This window comes from Rhinoderma darwinii, chromosome 10, assembly GCF_050947455.1.
Source record: "Rhinoderma darwinii isolate aRhiDar2 chromosome 10, aRhiDar2.hap1, whole genome shotgun sequence".
NCBI lineage: Eukaryota > Metazoa > Chordata > Amphibia > Anura > Rhinodermatidae > Rhinoderma > Rhinoderma darwinii.
In genome coordinates this window covers 46,274,800-46,292,807 of record NC_134696.1, presented here as the reverse complement: position 1 = coordinate 46,292,807, position 18,008 = coordinate 46,274,800, and the positions used below count along the sequence as shown (strand labels likewise).

The 18,008-nt window shown below is 41.0% G+C and overlaps 2 protein-coding genes across 2 annotated transcripts in view; one reads left to right on the top strand and one right to left on the bottom strand.

Annotated features, from left to right (window-relative positions):
* Positions 1-2,536, top strand: part of LOC142661421 (protein kinase C and casein kinase substrate in neurons protein 1-like) — a 46,136-nt gene extending 43,600 nt beyond the window's left edge. The window contains exon 10 of the mRNA XM_075838811.1: positions 1,925-2,536. Within this exon, the coding sequence (XP_075694926.1) occupies positions 1,925-2,040 (116 nt within the window). The 3' untranslated portion in view covers positions 2,041-2,536. The remainder of the gene's footprint in view (positions 1-1,924) is intronic.
* A 3,457-nt stretch (positions 2,537-5,993) lies between these two features.
* The window catches only part of MED25 (mediator complex subunit 25), a 34,787-nt gene continuing 22,772 nt past the window's right edge, over positions 5,994-18,008 (bottom strand). The window contains exons 14-20 of the mRNA XM_075839837.1: positions 15,067-15,174; positions 14,421-14,597; positions 13,525-13,632; positions 13,333-13,416; positions 11,953-12,135; positions 6,698-6,905; positions 5,994-6,537 (exon numbers count right to left, since the gene is read on the bottom strand). Of these exons, the coding sequence (XP_075695952.1) occupies positions 6,434-6,537; positions 6,698-6,905; positions 11,953-12,135; positions 13,333-13,416; positions 13,525-13,632; positions 14,421-14,597; positions 15,067-15,174 (972 nt within the window). The 3' untranslated portion in view covers positions 5,994-6,433. The remainder of the gene's footprint in view (positions 6,538-6,697; positions 6,906-11,952; positions 12,136-13,332; positions 13,417-13,524; positions 13,633-14,420; positions 14,598-15,066; positions 15,175-18,008) is intronic.

Below are 18,008 nucleotides of genomic sequence, written 5' to 3'. Positions count from 1 at the left end.
AGGTAAGTAGCTACATCGACTTACCTGCAAATGCTGATGCTGCCTCATTTACATAAATATAAAAATGGTCATAACTTGGCCAAAAATGCTCGTTTTTTAAAAATAAAAACGTTACTCTTATCTACATTGCAGCGCCGATCTGCTGCAATAGCAGATAGGGGTTGCAAAATCTGGTGACAGAGCCTCTTTAATGTTAGTCCAGACCCCCCCTTGTCCGCTTCCTTAAACTCTTCCCGTCATGGAGCGAGGGGGTGTGTGATTTTTAGAGCGGGCTCATGCGCGGAGCCCGCTCGATACACTGCAGGTGTCAGCTGTGTTTTACAGCTGACACGCTGCTCTAACGGCCAGGAACAGCGATCGCGCTGTTCCTGCCCGTTTAACTAGTTAAAGGGGTTTACCCATGAGGGACATTTATGACATATCCACAAGATCTGTCATGAATGTCAGATAGATGCAGGTGCCACCTCTATGTCTAGAACGGGGCCCCGTAAACCTCGTTCTAGCTTTTTGTGCTCACAGCCACTTATTGATTACATGGGCGGGAGTCACGAAAACAGCGTAACTCGCTGAGCTACGGCGGTTCTGTAACTCCCATAGAACTGAATATTCGTTACGGAAACAGCGTAGCTCGCATGCTACGCTGCTTCTGTAACTGGAGTTCACTACTATGGGACTTACGGAAACAGCGTAGCTCAGCGAGTTACGCTGTTTCTGTAACTCCCGACCATGTAATAAGTAAGTGGCCGGGAGGCAGCATGAGCACAGAAAAGCTAGAATGGGGTTTAGGGGACCCTGTTCTAGAGATAGGTGTGGCTCCCAGAGGTGAGACCCGCACTTATCTGACCGTGGCATTTGAACCGTTAGGAGGGAGACGGCCCCCTCCACAACGCTATCAGGGGCACACCGATGATGGTCATGACAGCCCGGGGACCCAATGAAGTCCCCCAGGTCTGCCTTCTGTCTGCCTCTGCTAAGCCATGCCCCTGGCAGGGCTTAGCAGAAGCATATAAAAATGACAATATACTGCAATACATTTGTATTGCATTGTACTGTACCAGCGATCTAACGATCGTTGGTTCAAGTCCCATAGGAGAACTAATAAAAAGTGTAAAAAAAAAAGTTCGACTGCGCTATTGATTTCGTCAAAAAAACGGAAACCTACCGGAACGGTGACAAACGGAAACCATTAGCAATGTTTCCATCACCATTGATATCAATGGTGATGCAAACGGAAGCTAAGGTTTCCGTTTGACTTTCCGTTGAGGGGTTCCACGACGGAAACCTCAGACGGAACCCCTCAACGGAAAACCAACGCCGATGTGAAAAGGCCTCTAGTAAAAGGTGTGTGTGTGTATATATATATATATATATATATATATATATATATATATATATATACACACACACACACACACACAAATAAATAACAGATAAATATATTTAAAAAATTACAAAATGTTTTTTTTCCCACATTTTTAGTGATTTGTCTGGTCATAATAAACATTAAAAACATGGAATTAAACTAAACTAGAAAATTAAAAACTCATAAGTCTTGTAAAATACAAAGTAAAAATAGTTAGAATATTCAAAGCGGTTGCAAAGATTATCGTTTAAAGAAGTGCACATCAGAAATGGAAAATTTGACTTGGACACAGGGGTATCAATGACCCTTGGTCATGAAAGGGTTAATAAAGTTATTCTTATTTCATAGAACTTTTTACCATACAGCAAGTGGGAGTGGCTCGTGTGTTTACACAATTCTGTTGTCCAATACATTCCTATTGGAGTATATTGAGGGATATGGAATTCTCTGATCCGTGTGCCAGGAATTCTTTTTTTTGTATTTAAGTGATGACGTCTCTTTAACGGTTTAACGTAGCACTCTTGCAGCGCAACACGTCTCTAACTGAACTGTTTTAACCAGGTGACGAACTCACAAAGATTGAAGATGAGGACGAACAAGGCTGGTGCAAAGGAGTGACTGATCATGGTCAAGTTGGCCTGTATCCTGCCAACTATGTTGAAGTTATTACCGGATAAAGGACAGTAGCTGAACAATCTATAGGACAATCAACTCTACAGGAATAGTACTCATCGACTTTTCCCGCTCCTTATGCTGAGTTAGGAAGGGACAGGGCCGCAACAGAGGGGGAATGAAAGTTTTTGGGGTGTTACATTACATCACGGATTACAGAAGATAAGTTTGGATAATTAAAACATTTTTAAAAGTGGTCTTTCCCAAGGGATTACCACTACCTGGGTATTATTAGTGCCAGTCTTTCACGCCCTCTCCGTTTTTTTTCTTTTATATCACATATACGATTTTTTTTTTCCCAATGGTCTGAACTGTAAACTGCACAAAAATCTCAGGAAATATCCTGCCTGGCTTGGACCACCGTCCTACGCAGTGTGTTTCACCGTCTCATGGATGCTGCGGTATAACGTGTGTGCGTTACGTGTGCTTTTGAAGCACAGGTCTTGTTGGATAAACCAGGTCATGTGCCATACAAGACTCTCTCACTTCTAAAGTAATGTTTTGGGGTTGTTGTTTTTTTTTTTTTAATGAAATGCTAAATTAGTAGAAAAACAATAAACCACATCTAATTGAAACGCGTGTTTATATGATGTAAATAAGTCTCTAATGTTATGATCCACTCTAAAACGTAGTGCAAAAATATAAAAAAATTCTAAAGTAAAAATAAGGATGTAGCTCTTGTACCCACATCCAAATACATAATTTGTACATGTGGAGTCAATTTAAATGAAAAATCCAGATAGCTTAGAGTAAGTGCGGACACTTTCCGTAGGAAATCTGCAAGACATGCCGCACCAAAAATAGTGCCGATTTGCAGAAAACGGTGCGAATTATTGTCTGCGGATTTCTTTTATACATAAAAATATCATTATTTAAAAGAAATTTACATGCTGCAAATCTAAAAATCTGCAGTTTGTGGAGGAGTTTTGTTAAAATGTCACCCACTTGCCTTGTACTGTATTCCGCTGCGATTTCTGCCCCGTGTGAATTCACCCTAATGGTTCAACGTACAGTAGTGTTCAAAAAATAAATAAATAGCAGTCCAACATCATTAACCGGATAAATCATTGGTTTTTGTAGTGATATTTCTACATAGAAATAATGTACTTGTAAGTGTAGTACAAAAAATAAAACAAAATAAAGAAGAGCCAACAATTAGGACATGCAGTCCGCCCATTCTGAGTAATTGAATCATTAATTGAAAGGGACTTCACAATATTAGCAGTGAGGAGTTAAATTGGTTAAGTCATTAATTCTGTGGAACAACAGGTGCCAAAACGGGCCCTTATTTAAGGTGGGAGGGTGGCAAATGATGCGACTGTTGGTTATAGTGCATTTCCTTCTGAAATACTGGGGAAAATTGGTCGTTCCAGACAGTGTTCTGATGAAAAATGGACTTGGATTAAAAAGTTGATTGGAGAAGGAAAAACATATAGAGAAGTGCAGCAAATTATAGGCTGCTCAGCTAAAACAATCTCAAATGCCTCGAAGTGGCAACCAAAACCTGAAAGACGCGGAAGGAAGTGGTGACTACTGTTCGAATGGATCTAAGAATAGCCAAAATGACAAAGGCTCAGCTAATGATCACCTCTAGAAAGATTAAAGAAGATGTGAAGTTACCAGTGATACTCCTACAATCCGAAGACCATTAAGAGAAGCCAAGTTACTAGCAAGAACTCCTCACAAAAAAAAGACATGTCGTGAATAGGTTAAAATTTGCCAAGGGACACATTGACTGACTGAAAGAGAAATGGCGCAACATTTTCTGGACTGACGAGAGCAAAATTGTTGTTTTTGGTTCTAGTGGCCGCAGACAGTATGTCAGACGACCCCCGAGCACTGAATTCAAGACAGTAAAGCATGGTGCTGCAAAACTCATGATATGGGGATGTTTCTCATACCATGGTGTTGGGCCTATTTATCGCATACAAGGGAGCATGGATCAGTTTGAATATATCACGATACTTGATAAGATCATGTTGCCCTATGCCGAAGAAGAAATGCCCTTGAAATGGATGTTTCAACACGACAATGACCCAAAACACACCAGTAAGCGAACATCTTGGTTACAGACAAACAGGATTGAGGTAATGGAGTGGCCAACCCAATCCCCTGACCTCAATCCCATAGAGAACTTGTGGGGTGACATAAAAAATGCGGTTTATGAGGCAAAACCCAAAAATGCAGAAGAACGGTGGAATGTCGTCCAATCTTCCTGGACTGGATACCTGTTCAGAGGTGCCAGAAGTTGGTCGACTCCACGCAACACAGATGTCAAGCAGTTCTCAGAAACAAGGGTCATGCCACTAAACATTAGTTTAGTAAAGTGAAATCTGAAACATTTTTTCAGTTTATGCATTAAATTTTTGAGTTTTTAAAGAAAAATGCTTGTACTTCTATTTTTGTTTGAACAGTCTAATATTTCTTTTTCTGTAAAGGATTAACACAAACTGAGTAAATGTTGTTATTGTTTTGAGTTGGAATTGAATGTGTCGTATTTCCAGTGCATTTACATTTAGGCAAATTAAAGTTATTATAATGATTTTGCGCTTTATTTGCTTTTTTAAACTCACTGCTATTTTTTTTTTAACACAACTGTACATGTTTAACTGGTTGCCGACACAGGACGAGTATGCTCGTCCTGAGCGGCGAGCACTTCGCGCATTAGGACGAGCATACTCGTCCTGTGTGACAGCCGTCCCTGCGCGCGTCTGTGCGCGCGATCGAGAGCGGGGCAACGGCTGTAATACACAGCCACGGCCCCGCTCTGACAGCGGAGAGAAACATCTTCTCTCCGCTGTTAACCCTTTGAACGCCGCGATGACAGCTGATCGCGGCGTTCAAGGAGAGGGGACTGCACATTGATCGCGTCACAGAAAATAACTGTGACGCGATCAAAGCCCACAACTCATATGGCTAGACAGCCCAGGGTCCAGTGAAGGACCCCAGGGCTGTCTGAACAGATTTCCTGTTGTTAGGGCATACTGAGGTATGCCCTAACAACTGCCTGTGTACGATCAGTAACAGGCTAATGTACTGGCATATAGATCTATGCCAGTACATTACAGTTACAAAATCAAAATCAAAATGATAAATCCCTTTATGGGATTAAAAAAAAAAGTTAAATGAATGTAAAAAAAAAATAATGGTAAATAAATAAATAAAAAGTAAATAAAATACACAGAAATACACATTTTTTTATAATAAATCAACTTTTTAAAATATAAGTCCCAAAACATGAAATAATATAGACATATTTGGTATCGCCACGACCATAACAACCTGTACAACAAATGTATAACATTATTTATGATGATCGGTGTATGGTGTAAAAAAAAAATATTAAAACTGCTAAGCAACTGCTTTTTTTCTGCATTATAATCTAATTAAAAAATTATAGAAATTAAACGATAATGTATTTGTACCAAAAAATGGTACAGACATAAAGTACAACTCGTCCCGCAAAAAACAAAGTCTCATACAACTACGTCGTACAAAAAATAAAAGCGTTATGAGCGTCGGGATGCAAAGAGGGAAATGTAAAAAAAATTGCTCTGTCCTCAAGGCTAAAATTGGCCGTGTCCTTAAGGGGTTAAAGAGGACCTGTCCTAGGTCATCAAATCACCACAAAATATGTGGCTTGAATCAGGGGGACAGCAGGATTCCGGTCAATCAAGCAGTTTTGATTTGATGACCTTTAATGTCTTAAAGACATAAGGAGAGGAGGATAATCAGCTGGAAGACGCGTCTGACAGCACTTGTCCCCGGGTTTACCAAAGAATCTGGTATATTGAAATGCTTTCACTTACAGCAGACATTGGGGAGAACTGATCTACCCCCATACATACCATTAGCAATATCCACCAACAATTATCTAATGTATTTAGCCAGCCTGACTGTGTAACCGAATAATAACAACAAAATAAACGCAACTAATTAAAAGAACACAGAGACCATATATTCTAAAATATTTGTTTTAATAATTTGCTATAGAATCCATTATTGTGTTTAATGACATGAGGAAAGAAAAAAATGCTACTTCTTGTAAGACCTTTTTATTCACCAAGTTATAAAAACGGTTAAATAAGTGAAAAGCGTCAGCTCTGAAGACGGCACGTTGCATGTATATCCTCGACAAGTCACTGGTGTTGTAGGACAGAATAAAAAACAACCTGGCTCAATGCTGCCCCACAGTGGAGGGTAATGGGAGTGCACACAGAAGTCAAATGGGGGAATCTTAATCGTTATGTAGATCTGACGGTCTCTAGAGGAATCAGCTGGATTGTGTGAGTGGAAGTGATGTGGTAGATAAATACCAAAGTTTCTCTAGCAGGATTAGTCGAGGCTGACTGACAAAGTGATTGACAGTTCACAAAGGATGTTACCTCTACTCTACATTCAGATGAGGTCCATCAAGATATCCTCCTCCATGACACTTTGAGCCTGCACTTGTAATCCTGGTTGAGGGACAGGTCCACGTGGCCCTGCATTCATCATGACTCCTGAAATTGCACATCAAAAACATTGACATGTTATAGGGAATTAACCATGCTAAAGTAAATGTGATCTGAATGAATTCGGCCATGCTCACTTACTAGACACAAGAGACAACCGTCCTTGTATAGAAACATTGCTGGCTTTACAGGTGGTGCTCTGACTTACCTGGCATGGGTGCCCGTTGTGCCATTGGATTGCCCCACTGCTGTGCTGGGGCCTGATGCATTAGAGACTGCCCTGAAATCTGCAACTGTGGCTGGCCAGGGGCCTGGTGGGGCATTTGTTGCCCCAATGCTTGATGTGGAAGCATGCCCTGTGTTGCCTGCTGCATGTGATGTAAGGGCTGCTGGGTTTGAGGAACGGTGGCCTGTGGCTGAAGGAAAAAAAAAAAAAAAAGCATAAAGATATTAACGTTTTTGTACCATACTGAAAGTATGTGACCATACTTATGGAATCCCAAAAAAAAATTGGATTATCAAATGGGTATAAGAAGCAAAAATAAAAAAAAGGTGTAACTTTATAGGGCCCAGCATGGTACACAACACGGTACCCGTCTAACTGGCACCTTAACCCTTTCAGACATTTCTTGTTTTTTCGTTTTGGTTTTTCACTCCCCGTCTTCCAAGCCATCATTTTTTTATTCTTCCGTCAATAGAGTGGTGTGAGCGCTTATTTTTTGTGGGAGGAGCTGTAGTTTCTATTGGCACTATTTAACCGGTTCAGGACCAGGCTGTTTTGAGCTATCAGGTTTAGACACCGTTAGTTAAACTGCTATAACTTTTTTATTCTTTCGGGCTCGTAACGTGATTTTTACTATGCATTTTCTGTATAATGCAGGTTTATTTTTTAGCATATTTATACACATCCTATTTGCTATTATAGCATTTTTAGGCTTATAGTTTTAAAATAAGCTTTTTACTTTTCAGCTAATTTTTTCTGGTAATATAGCTTTACCCTAAAATAGACCTTTTATTTGTGATAATCATTGTCTACCGTAAAATTTGATATATTATGTCTATTTTAGGGTAAATGGGTCAGGGCTAGTGTTAAGACAATGTTTATTTAACTTTTTTTTTAAATTATTATTATGGCTTGTCCCTCAAAGGGTCAGAAAAGACCTTTGGGGGACTTTGTTTTATACACCATGTCTTTCCACTGTAACTAGAGCTGCACAGCAGCCCCAGTTACAGGGGAAAAAAAATCCCTGTTATAGTGACTATTGTACCTGATAGGGTTGTGCTGGGTCTAGTTAGACCCAGCAGAAGTCTTCCATTAACGGCTCCCGGCGATCACATGACCAGTCACATGATCACCAGAACCAATAGAGGCCTATACACAGCGCTCATTGAGCGAAGTGTACAAGAGATCAGGGAAGACTGAAGCAGTGAAGAACTTTTCGATCTTCTCTTCAGGGTGCCCTGACATCACTGACTGCTGGGCACATCGCTTGGGCAGCCAGCTAAAGCCAGCACTATAAATATACTACGGCGAGAATTTTAAGGACGTCGACCGCCCGCAGTATAATTCCCATGGCCGGTCGGGAACCAGTACGATAAAATGTATTGACATACTGCAAAAAATATTCTTTGTGGGGTGGAATTGGAAAAAACTGGGGTTCCGCCATTGCTTTTTGGGTTTCGTTTTTATGTCTTTCACCGTGCGGTAAAAATGACAACTTAACTTTATTAGGATTATTAGGATTACGGCGATACCAAATTTATATAGTTTTTTTTTAAATATTTCACTACTTTTACATTTGATAAAAAACAACAACTTTGTTTTACCACATTCTGAGAGGCATAATTGTTTACATTTTATCGGTGTGAGGGTTCATTTTTTTGCGGGACGAGCGGTAGCTTTTATTGGTACCACTTTTTAGTACATACAACTTTTTGATCACTTTTTTTATTAAAAATGTTTAAGAGGTGACAAAAAACAGAAATTCTGGTGCTTTAATTTTTTTTACTGCGTTCACCGTGCGAGTTAAATGTTATAATATAATAGTTCGAACATTTACGGAAGCGGCGATACCAATTTTGTTTATTTTATTTTTTTTCATTTTTTACATGTCAATTTTAAATGCTTCCGTTAAGCCCTGCCAGGGGCCAGAAAGAAGGCAGATCTGGGAGCCTTGTACTAGGCCCCCGGCTGACATGACAACCACCATCACTCAGCGATCGCATCGCGCGGGGGGGGGGGGGGGGCAATGGGTTGTCGGAGGGCCGGCCCCTCTTTCTAAGAGCTTAGATGCCACGGACGGTATTGACCGCGGCATCTAAGTGGTTAAACCGCCAGGAACAGAGCGATCGCTGTTCCTGACCGTTAGTGGAGGGTGTCAGCTGTAATACACAGGTGACACCTGGAGCGTATGGAGCAGGCTTAGCGAGTGAGCCTGCTCCATACTACACCCCATGCACCAGGACGTGCATATAGGTCCAATTGCGTGAAACCGCTAAAGTTACCAAATCTGTCTGGAATTAGAACACTAAGCAGCAACCCCCTCATGAATGACAGGTCTGCGAGTGGCTCTTCATCAGTGTTTTGCACCTGTGGGACTTCTCTATATATAACCTTGTAGCATTAGTGATATGTAATAAATTTGATGTAATTTTCAGTGACTGGCCTAGTATGATAAACAACGCAGCCCCTGTGTAGCAGTGACCGGAGATCAGAGTTTGGGGAATTGAATGAAGCACAAACTATATTACAAAGTTGGGCACATACAAGACTCAGTTAATGGAACATCTCTTAGTCCAGGAAATCCTCTTTAGGTCGTTAGCTGGAGATGACAAGCTTGGAGTAGGCTCTGCTCTACGGAGAAGGTCAGGGCAGCTTAGGTAATGGTGAGCTGAACCGCCATCTGGCGCACACTTTCCAATTCCGTCTGGTGACATGACTCACATCTGGACTCGATCAAGCTGCATGCTCTGATTTAGTTATCGGAATTGAAATAATTTGAACTCTGACGCTCCAGTTTTAATAAAGGATTAGTTTCAGTTTGACAATGAACAAGTGTGATAAGTATTGGCAGAACGGGCAGGACAGGTCTCCCATTGACCACTCTAAATTATACCAAAATGCTTCAACTACTGTTTTATAGTCTCTGGAAATAAAGAGATTTTTCAATACTATGAAAAAAAAGCTTAATAAATGTACAATGAAAGATTAAGCAACTTTCTCACATTTGTGTTTTTTAAATTATTACCATGTTCAAGACCTCTGCTTGTTAATGAATGGAGACATTCTTGTTTACATCTATTGGATGCAAGCCCTACAAACCTAATCCTTCTCATAGAGGTGGATACACTAGTGCCCAGTCAAACAACCCTCTCTGAACTAAACAGCCTGGACTTCAAGACAAACATTACTGTGACATCATCACAACAGCCTAGGAATAAAGAAAGAAAAGTATTGTGACATCACCACAACAGAACAGCCAATGACTAAAGTAAAATACAATTGTGACATGATAACAAAACTCTTTTAAGCAATAGAGACAAATAGTATCGAGACATCACAATAAAACAAAACCAAGTAAGGGCCAGTTCACACAGGTTTTTTTTTACACGTTTGACCCGGAAACCGCGCCAAAAAACGGATGAAAATGGCTCCCATTGATTTCAATGGGAGGCAGAGGCATTTTTTTCCTGCGAGCGGAAAAACCGTCTCGCGGGAAAAAGCGACATGCCCTATCTTCGGGCGTTTACGCCTCTGCCCTCCCATTGACATCAATGGAAGGCAGAGAAAGCATATTTCGTAGCATTTTTTGACCGCGGCGCTGAAATGGCCGCGGGCGAAAAACTACACGAAAATTGGTGTGCAGGCAGAGCAAAATCTGCCTCAAAATTCCAAATGGAATTTTGAGGCAGATTTTCCGCCTGCAAAAAACTCTGTGTGAACCCAGCCTAAGGCTATGTTCACACAGAGTATTTTGGGGGAGGAATATCTGCCTCAAAATTCAGTTTGGAACTTTGAGGCAGATATTCCTCTCCCTGCACGCCAATTTTCGCGGCGATTATCTAGCCGTTTTTCGCCCGCGGCCATTGAGCGCCGCGGGCATAAAACAGCGAGAAATTATTCTCCTGCCTCCCATTGAAGTCAATGGGAGGTCAGAGGCGGAAGCGCCCGAAGATAGGGCATGTCGCTTCTTTTTCCCGCGAGGCAGTTTTACTGCTCGCGGGAAAAAGACGCCGACGCCTCCCATTGAAATCAATGGGAGGCGTTCTCGGGCCGTTTTTGCGACGCGGTTTCCGCGTCAAAAAACCCCGTGTGAACATAGCTTAATACAGACAAACACTATTGTGACATCTTCACAATAGAACACAGCCTAAGAATAAATACAAATACTATGAGAACATCACAATATAACTCTGCCTAGGAATTAAGACAAACACAATAGTGACATCACAATAAAACAAAACCTAGGAGTTCTCAATAGAACATAGAAAGGAACAAAGACAAACACCATTGAAACATCCTAAGGAAACAGTTTATCAATAAAGAAAACTATTATATACTATACTATTGTTACATGATCACAATGGAACTCTCCCTAGGAATAATGACAACCACTATTGTGACATCATTAACACAGCCTAGGAATACAGACAAATAGGCAAATACTTTTGTGACATCATCAAAATAAAACACAGCCAATTAATTTATTTACATATTTATGATGCTTTAAGGCACCAACATATTCAACAGCACTAGAGGTTGTTATCGCTCACTGCCCCCAGTGGGGCTCACAATCACAATCACAATCACAATCACTATCTGTATGTTTTTGGATAAATGCAAACACTATTATCACATCAAAACAATGGAACTCTGTTTAGCAATAAAGACAAATAGTATCGTAACATTATCAAAATGGAACGAAGCCTATGGACCCTTTTACACCTGCCAATTATTGTGCGTTCTGCGCTCCCGATAATTGCCCTGTGTAAACAGGGAGCAACAATCGCTCGTCCCCATACATCGCTTCTTGTGAAAGGAGCAAACGTGCACCAATCAACGAAATCGGCGCTCGTTCTACCGGCCAAAATGGGCCGTTGTAAAAGGAGCTTAACAATAAAGACATATTATTGTGAGATCATCACAACATCAGCGTAAGAGGAAACCAGAGTATCCGGAATAAACCCACACAAACATGGGAGAACATAGAAACTTCATGCAGATGTTGCCTTTAATTGGATACTACCCAGTGCTGCAAGGCTAACCAATGAGCTGATGTTGATTTAGACTGTGAATCCCATTGGGGGCAGGGAGTATAGAATATATAGTATATTCAATAAGCACAGGAGGGATTAGAATGTTACATGAGCACCATGATCACTTCAGTGTAGAAATGAGTGCCCCCCCCCCCCAGTGAATGGTTTGACATGTTACTTTAACATAATGGAAGATAGAATACTCACAGGCTGCTGGCTGAGCAGTAGGTTTCGTAGTTGGGGGTTGGCACCAGGGTTCTGGGGTCTTAGCATGGTTCCTGCCTGTGGGTTCTGAGGCTGACCGGGGGCTTGCACTGTAGCTTGTGTTGCCTGCTGAGGTGCTTGGTTGGGACCCTGAGGGGCCTGTTGTTGCTGCATTCTGATTTGTAACTGAAAGGAATCATTGAAGCGCTACAGTCAGTAAGGAAGTCTTAGTTATATGAAAGTCTTCTATTGACTGTATCCCCCTATTTTGTGTTGTTCAAGTGGAAGTGTTATAATAATTGAACAAGGACAGTAGTGGGAACGTAAAGTGATTATCCGGGTTTCTGATGTTTTAATACAACTCCTTCCTGTAATGGTAATAAGTACTTCCTGGGGAGCCCGTGGTAGGCTTGTGCCTATTCACAGCAGCCAATCTAAAAAAAACAGCTGCAGTGTTAAAGAGGCTCTGTCACCAGATTTTCAAACCCCTATCTCCTATTGCAGCAGATCGGCGCTGCAATGTAGATTACAGTAACGTTTTTCTTTTTCAAAAACGAGCATTTTTGGCCAAGTTATGAGCATTTTTATATTTATGGAAATGAGCCTTTCTTATGTCCAACTGGGCGTGTATTGTGTTCGTTACAGCTGGGCGTTGTGAATGGAAGTGTATGATGCGGACGAATCAGAATCATCCACTTCTCTTCGTTACCACCCAACTTCTGGCAGTGCATAGACACACAGCGTGTCCTCGCTCATCCGACGCGATGAAGTTCCTGTGGGAGGAAGTGAGTGACGTCACAGCGTGATCTCGCGAGGACATAACTTTAAACACGCCCAGTTGTCCATAAGAAAGGCTCATTTGCATAAATATAAAAATGCTCATAACTTGGCCAAAAATGCTCGTTTTTGAAAAAGAAAAACGTTACTGTAATCTACATTGCAGCGCCGATCACCTGCAATAGGAGATAGGGGTTTGAAAATCTGGTGACAGAGCCTCTTTAAGAACCTGTAGAAAATAGAAATAAAAATCCCCACTTTGTAATATACTTACCGTCCAAATTATTTCTCTAACGGAGATCCCTTGGTCCAGTGTTATTACTCTGCTGCAGTGACGTTTCCACCATAGTGACTGTGTCAACCAGTGATTCTTGTAGGACGTTACATCACTATGGATGAAATCTAATTGCAGCCTACACCAGAAGGGGAAGAGCTCGGGGGTAAGTATTTCAGAATTTTTAATAGGTTCTTCAGGTGGTTTTAAAATCCTGGACAAACCCTTTAAATTCCTTTTTGCATACCTTTTAGCAGAATGCAAGCTGTTCGCTAGTTGCTCAATACATATGCAAGGAAATAAAACACAGACTTGTGTGACGTGAAGCTCACCAGATTCTGTGATCTCTGCTGTTCATCCATCATAGTTACTTGGTTCACAGACGGCATGCCTTGCGTGACCTGCTGCCCGGGCATCTGCAAGATTAGAGAGCGTAAATAAAAATGTAGCAATGCTCTGTCAAAAAAAACAACATATTTTTAAGACTTAAACAGCACACACAGAGGCATCAATAAAGGATTTACCTGCTGTTGTACAGTCTGTGCCACCGGTAGAGGACCAGGTTGCTTGGATAAGAAGGCTTGAGGGTTGGGCTGGACAGACCCAGCACCCATAGATTGAGCTGCCCCCATCTAAAAGAACAAAACGTAATAAAAATTCAATGGCAATTCCCGATCAGAATGCTTCATAGCTATTATACAATGTCTGGCGGACTTAGACAAGATGCTGCCTTCTGTGCGGTTGATTGTGTGTCAATGGAATAGTCCAGCAATATTTGTTTAGGGTTGCGGACAGAATGTCACTCCAGATTGACTTGGTATGTTAAGTGAGATCTTAATTTAACACAAATGACTCAGTGAAAAAGCCTAAACAAGCCTAACTTCAAATTGTACAGAAAAATTCCCTTAATTCGGCATCTAATAGCACAGGATTGTAAAACAATCTGGAATCTCACAAAGAAAGAAGTAGAAGACTGGGGGTTAGCCGTGTACTTTATCTCCCCATTTTGGAGGTTCCCTACACCTACAGGTACATTTTATAAATCTATTACTGTCCAGCAATCAAGAATTTTTGATAACCTGTTAAATCCTAAATAAAGGAATTTTACTTTATGGAGCCTTGTCCTCCAAACAGTGAAAAAAAAAGTATTTTGTTTCTTTGTAACCGGCCGCAATAGAGACTCTAAAATGAGCCCACATTCCAGCTGTCTGAACGCAGCCTTCGGGGGACGTTAGGTTCTGTGCGCACTGCCATCATCAAGGTCTATTTAGTATGGGACGCTGACTGATAACCAATAGGACTACTCTTCTTTGCTGACCAATATAAAGCATAGATGAAACTTGTACTGGTTATGCTAAGCGCAGGTAAACTAAAGGTCAGAAGGGAACAGGATTCAGACATGATAAAGGTTCCATCTTACACTCCGGTTCTGCATCTGCACTTGCTTGTGATTGGTGATCACTTGTCGGATTCCATTGACAAAGCCGCTCTGATCGTACGGAATCAGACCCATAAAGATCTTCTTCTTGGAGGAGTACAGCAGCATGAGAACCCTGACTTCACATGGAGTGGTGTGAGGAAAATGTACACAACCGGCCTACAAAAGGAACCAAAAAAAGTACAAATAATTAAACTTGACCCCCAAAACTGCAATATAATACTGTATAATTAAAACCATGTCTAAGTGAAATGCACAATTCAACACATTATCAAAACTCATGTCTATTCCTTCCTCTAATCTGTCCAGATTAATTGTATAATACCTTTTTAGAAGTAGGAGCTCTGTTTTTCTGACAGAGTTAAATGATAAAATTCAGGCTGCCTGTGGTCACCACTAGTGGGAGCTCAGCTTACTGCAAACTATTGAGTTCAAGACTTGAAGTACATGGAGTACATTGCTGGCTGTCGTGGTCTCCTGAAGTGTCCTCACAATGCACCTCATATCAGTACACATAAAGGACAGGAGCAGTGGTTATAAAATCCCAGTAAACCCCCTTAATGAACTGCAATAATTTAAATACCAATTTCAGGGTCTACAAAAGGTTAATAATATAATATATACTTACAAAACCATTACCCATGATGCGGTAGAGGCCCTTAAGAGACTCCAGATCCTTGTTGGTAAAGTGGAACTGTACCATGCGAGAGTTTCTGAATAAGGGTCCTAAGGTGGTCTGCAACAAGATAAATTCATCACTTACTATTCTCTATACACAAGGCCTTGTATCCAAGGCAGAATTCACACACAATGGGGAGAATTTGTTCGTTTTTCAATACCAGAGTGGAAAAGTTGCAAACGGGACAAAAGTCGCAATTTGTGGGAAAAGTTTAGACTTTTGTGCCATTTCCGCCACGAGTCCTTCTGAAAAAAGTGGGTGGAGCTTAGAGAAAGGGGCAATATTGACTTAGAGGAGAAACTCGATTGACCACCGTTGATTTAGGCTTTTTCAGCAACAACGCTGTAGTATACGTAGCTGCTGCTCTACGTTGCTAAATGGGCCAAGATGGCCAGATTATGGCTTCTGCTATGACCAGATATTAAGAAACCATGTAGCGTGAGAAGTTTTCACTGGCCAACATATATTTGCAGAAGGAATGTCTGATCTTAAAGCGATCCTCCGTTTTTTCATAAATATGTAACATTAGCTGGAAAATGAATAGTTAACGTACCTGTTGCCCCAATTTTCCTCTTATTGTGCCACTGATGCTCGCAGCACTGGCCAATCAGAGAGCAGGGTTGAGCGTCTCAGACTAACAAAGCACAGTGTGAATGGAATAGTCTGAGAAGTGCTGCTACTGTCTTGGATGAAAGCAGAAGGGCTCGGGAATCGGGGGCACAATACACGAAATAGAGGGCACCAAGTACATGACCTATGTATTTCCTAGCTAGTATTACATTTTTATACAAAACCAGTGGGTTGCTTTAAAAAAACAGTATATGTAAAGAAAGCACAAATTTTTTTAATTTTCATTACAATCCTGTGTATGGCTGTAGGACAACATCGCTTAGCCAACTGATAATGGAAAGGGTCAGCAGCAAATTCAAGTTTAGAAAACCCATTTTTATATACCCTATTCTGAGTTAATAGAGGGGGGCCTACTGTTCAAGATTCTCATCTCTTGGCCAGAATGGAGGGCGGTTACAAAGGGCCTCTCTAGCACTGGAGGTCCTGTCCTGTATTAAAGCGGCTCTGTCACCACATTATAAGTGGCCTATGTCCTACATAAGGAGATGGGCGCTATAATGTAGGTGACAGCAGTGCTTTTTATTTTAAAAAACGATCTGTTTTCACCACTTTATTAGCGATTTTAGATCTCCTATATAAGGAGATTGGCGCTGTAATGTAGGTGACAGCAGTGCTTTTTTATTTAAAAAAACAATCTATTTTCACCACTTTATTAGCGATTTTAGATTTATGCTAATGAGTGTTTTAATGCCCAAGTGGGCGTGTTTTTACTTTAGACCAAGTGGGTGTTGTACAGAGGAGTGTATGACACTGACCAATCAGTGACCAATCAGCGTCATGCACTCCTGTCCATTCATTTAGGCAGCTTATAGGGATCCTGCTAGATCCTTATGTGCTGTCTTATACTAACACATTAACAATACTGAAGTGTTTAGACAGTGAATAGACATTCCACGGGATGTCTATTCACAATCCCTGCACTTCGTTAATGTTTCTGTGGTAGTTACAGCAGAGGAAGCGTAATCTCGCGAGATTACGCTGCAGATGACAGGTTACAACGAGATTACGCTTTGCTCTGCTGTAACTACCATAGAAACAGTAACGAAGTGCAGGGATTGTGAATAGACATCCTGTGGAATGTCTATTCACTGTCTAAACACTTCAGTATTGTTAATGTGTTAGTATAAGACAGCACATAAGGATCTAGCAGGATCCCTATAAGCTGCCTAAATGAATGGACAGGAGTGCATGACGCTGATTGGTCACTGATTGGTCAGTGTCATACACTCCTCTGTACAACACCCACTTGGTCTAAAGTAAAAACACGCCCACTTGGGCATTAAAACACTCATTAGCATAAATCTAAAATCGCTAATAAAGTGGTGAAAATAGATTGTTTTTTTAAATAAAAAAGCACTGCTGTCACCTACATTACAGCGCCAATCTCCTTATATAGGAGATAGGCCACTTATAATGTGGTGACAGAGCCTCTTTAAACAGACAAACCAGCCATTTGAATGAGCACTGTGTAATGCTTAGTTTCTCCTGTGGTGGCGCTGCAGGGGTATTGAACACTGCCAGGTTTCCCCACAGATTACAGATGATTGCTGTGTGTCCCAACAGGGATACAATTTGTTATTTTATTGTCAATGAGTTCTTCCTACCAGTAGGGATTGTGCAAAGCGCAGAACCCCTTAAAATCAATTGCTCTGCTATATTTGTGCAAGACTTTGCAACAGGAAAATGCAGAAAAACCTGCTGATGGACAAACCCTGTGGGGCAGGTTCTTCCTCGGTTTACTTTAGCATTCATTTCTAGATTAAGTGTCCAGTTCCATGTAATCTCTGTTAACCTGTTATGACCATGTGATTACATGGAATGGTTTTGATGCTAGATTAAATGGATTTAACTGTATTCAAATATTTTATAGTTGACATATAAAAGCAAGCAAGTAACTGGAGCAGCACTGTGACCAAAGCTTCAAGAGGAGTGACCTCTATCCGGGATCAACACAAGAAATTGACGAGGAAGCAGCACTCAAAAAATATCCAAAAAGGTTTATTCACCACCACATCTAGGTGCAACGTTTCACCCTCACATTGAGGGCATTTTCAAGCAATGCCCTCATTGTGAGCGTGAAACGTTGCACCTAGACGTGGTGGCGAACAAACTTTTTTGGATATATTTTGAGTGCTGCTTCCTCATCCATTTCTTGTAACGCACGCACGCGCACGGATTTGACAAGGGTAATAACACGTAGTTGTCAATTTATTTTGACATTTCTAAGAGGAATATCAGAGTTCTAAAAAATATGTTCCAAC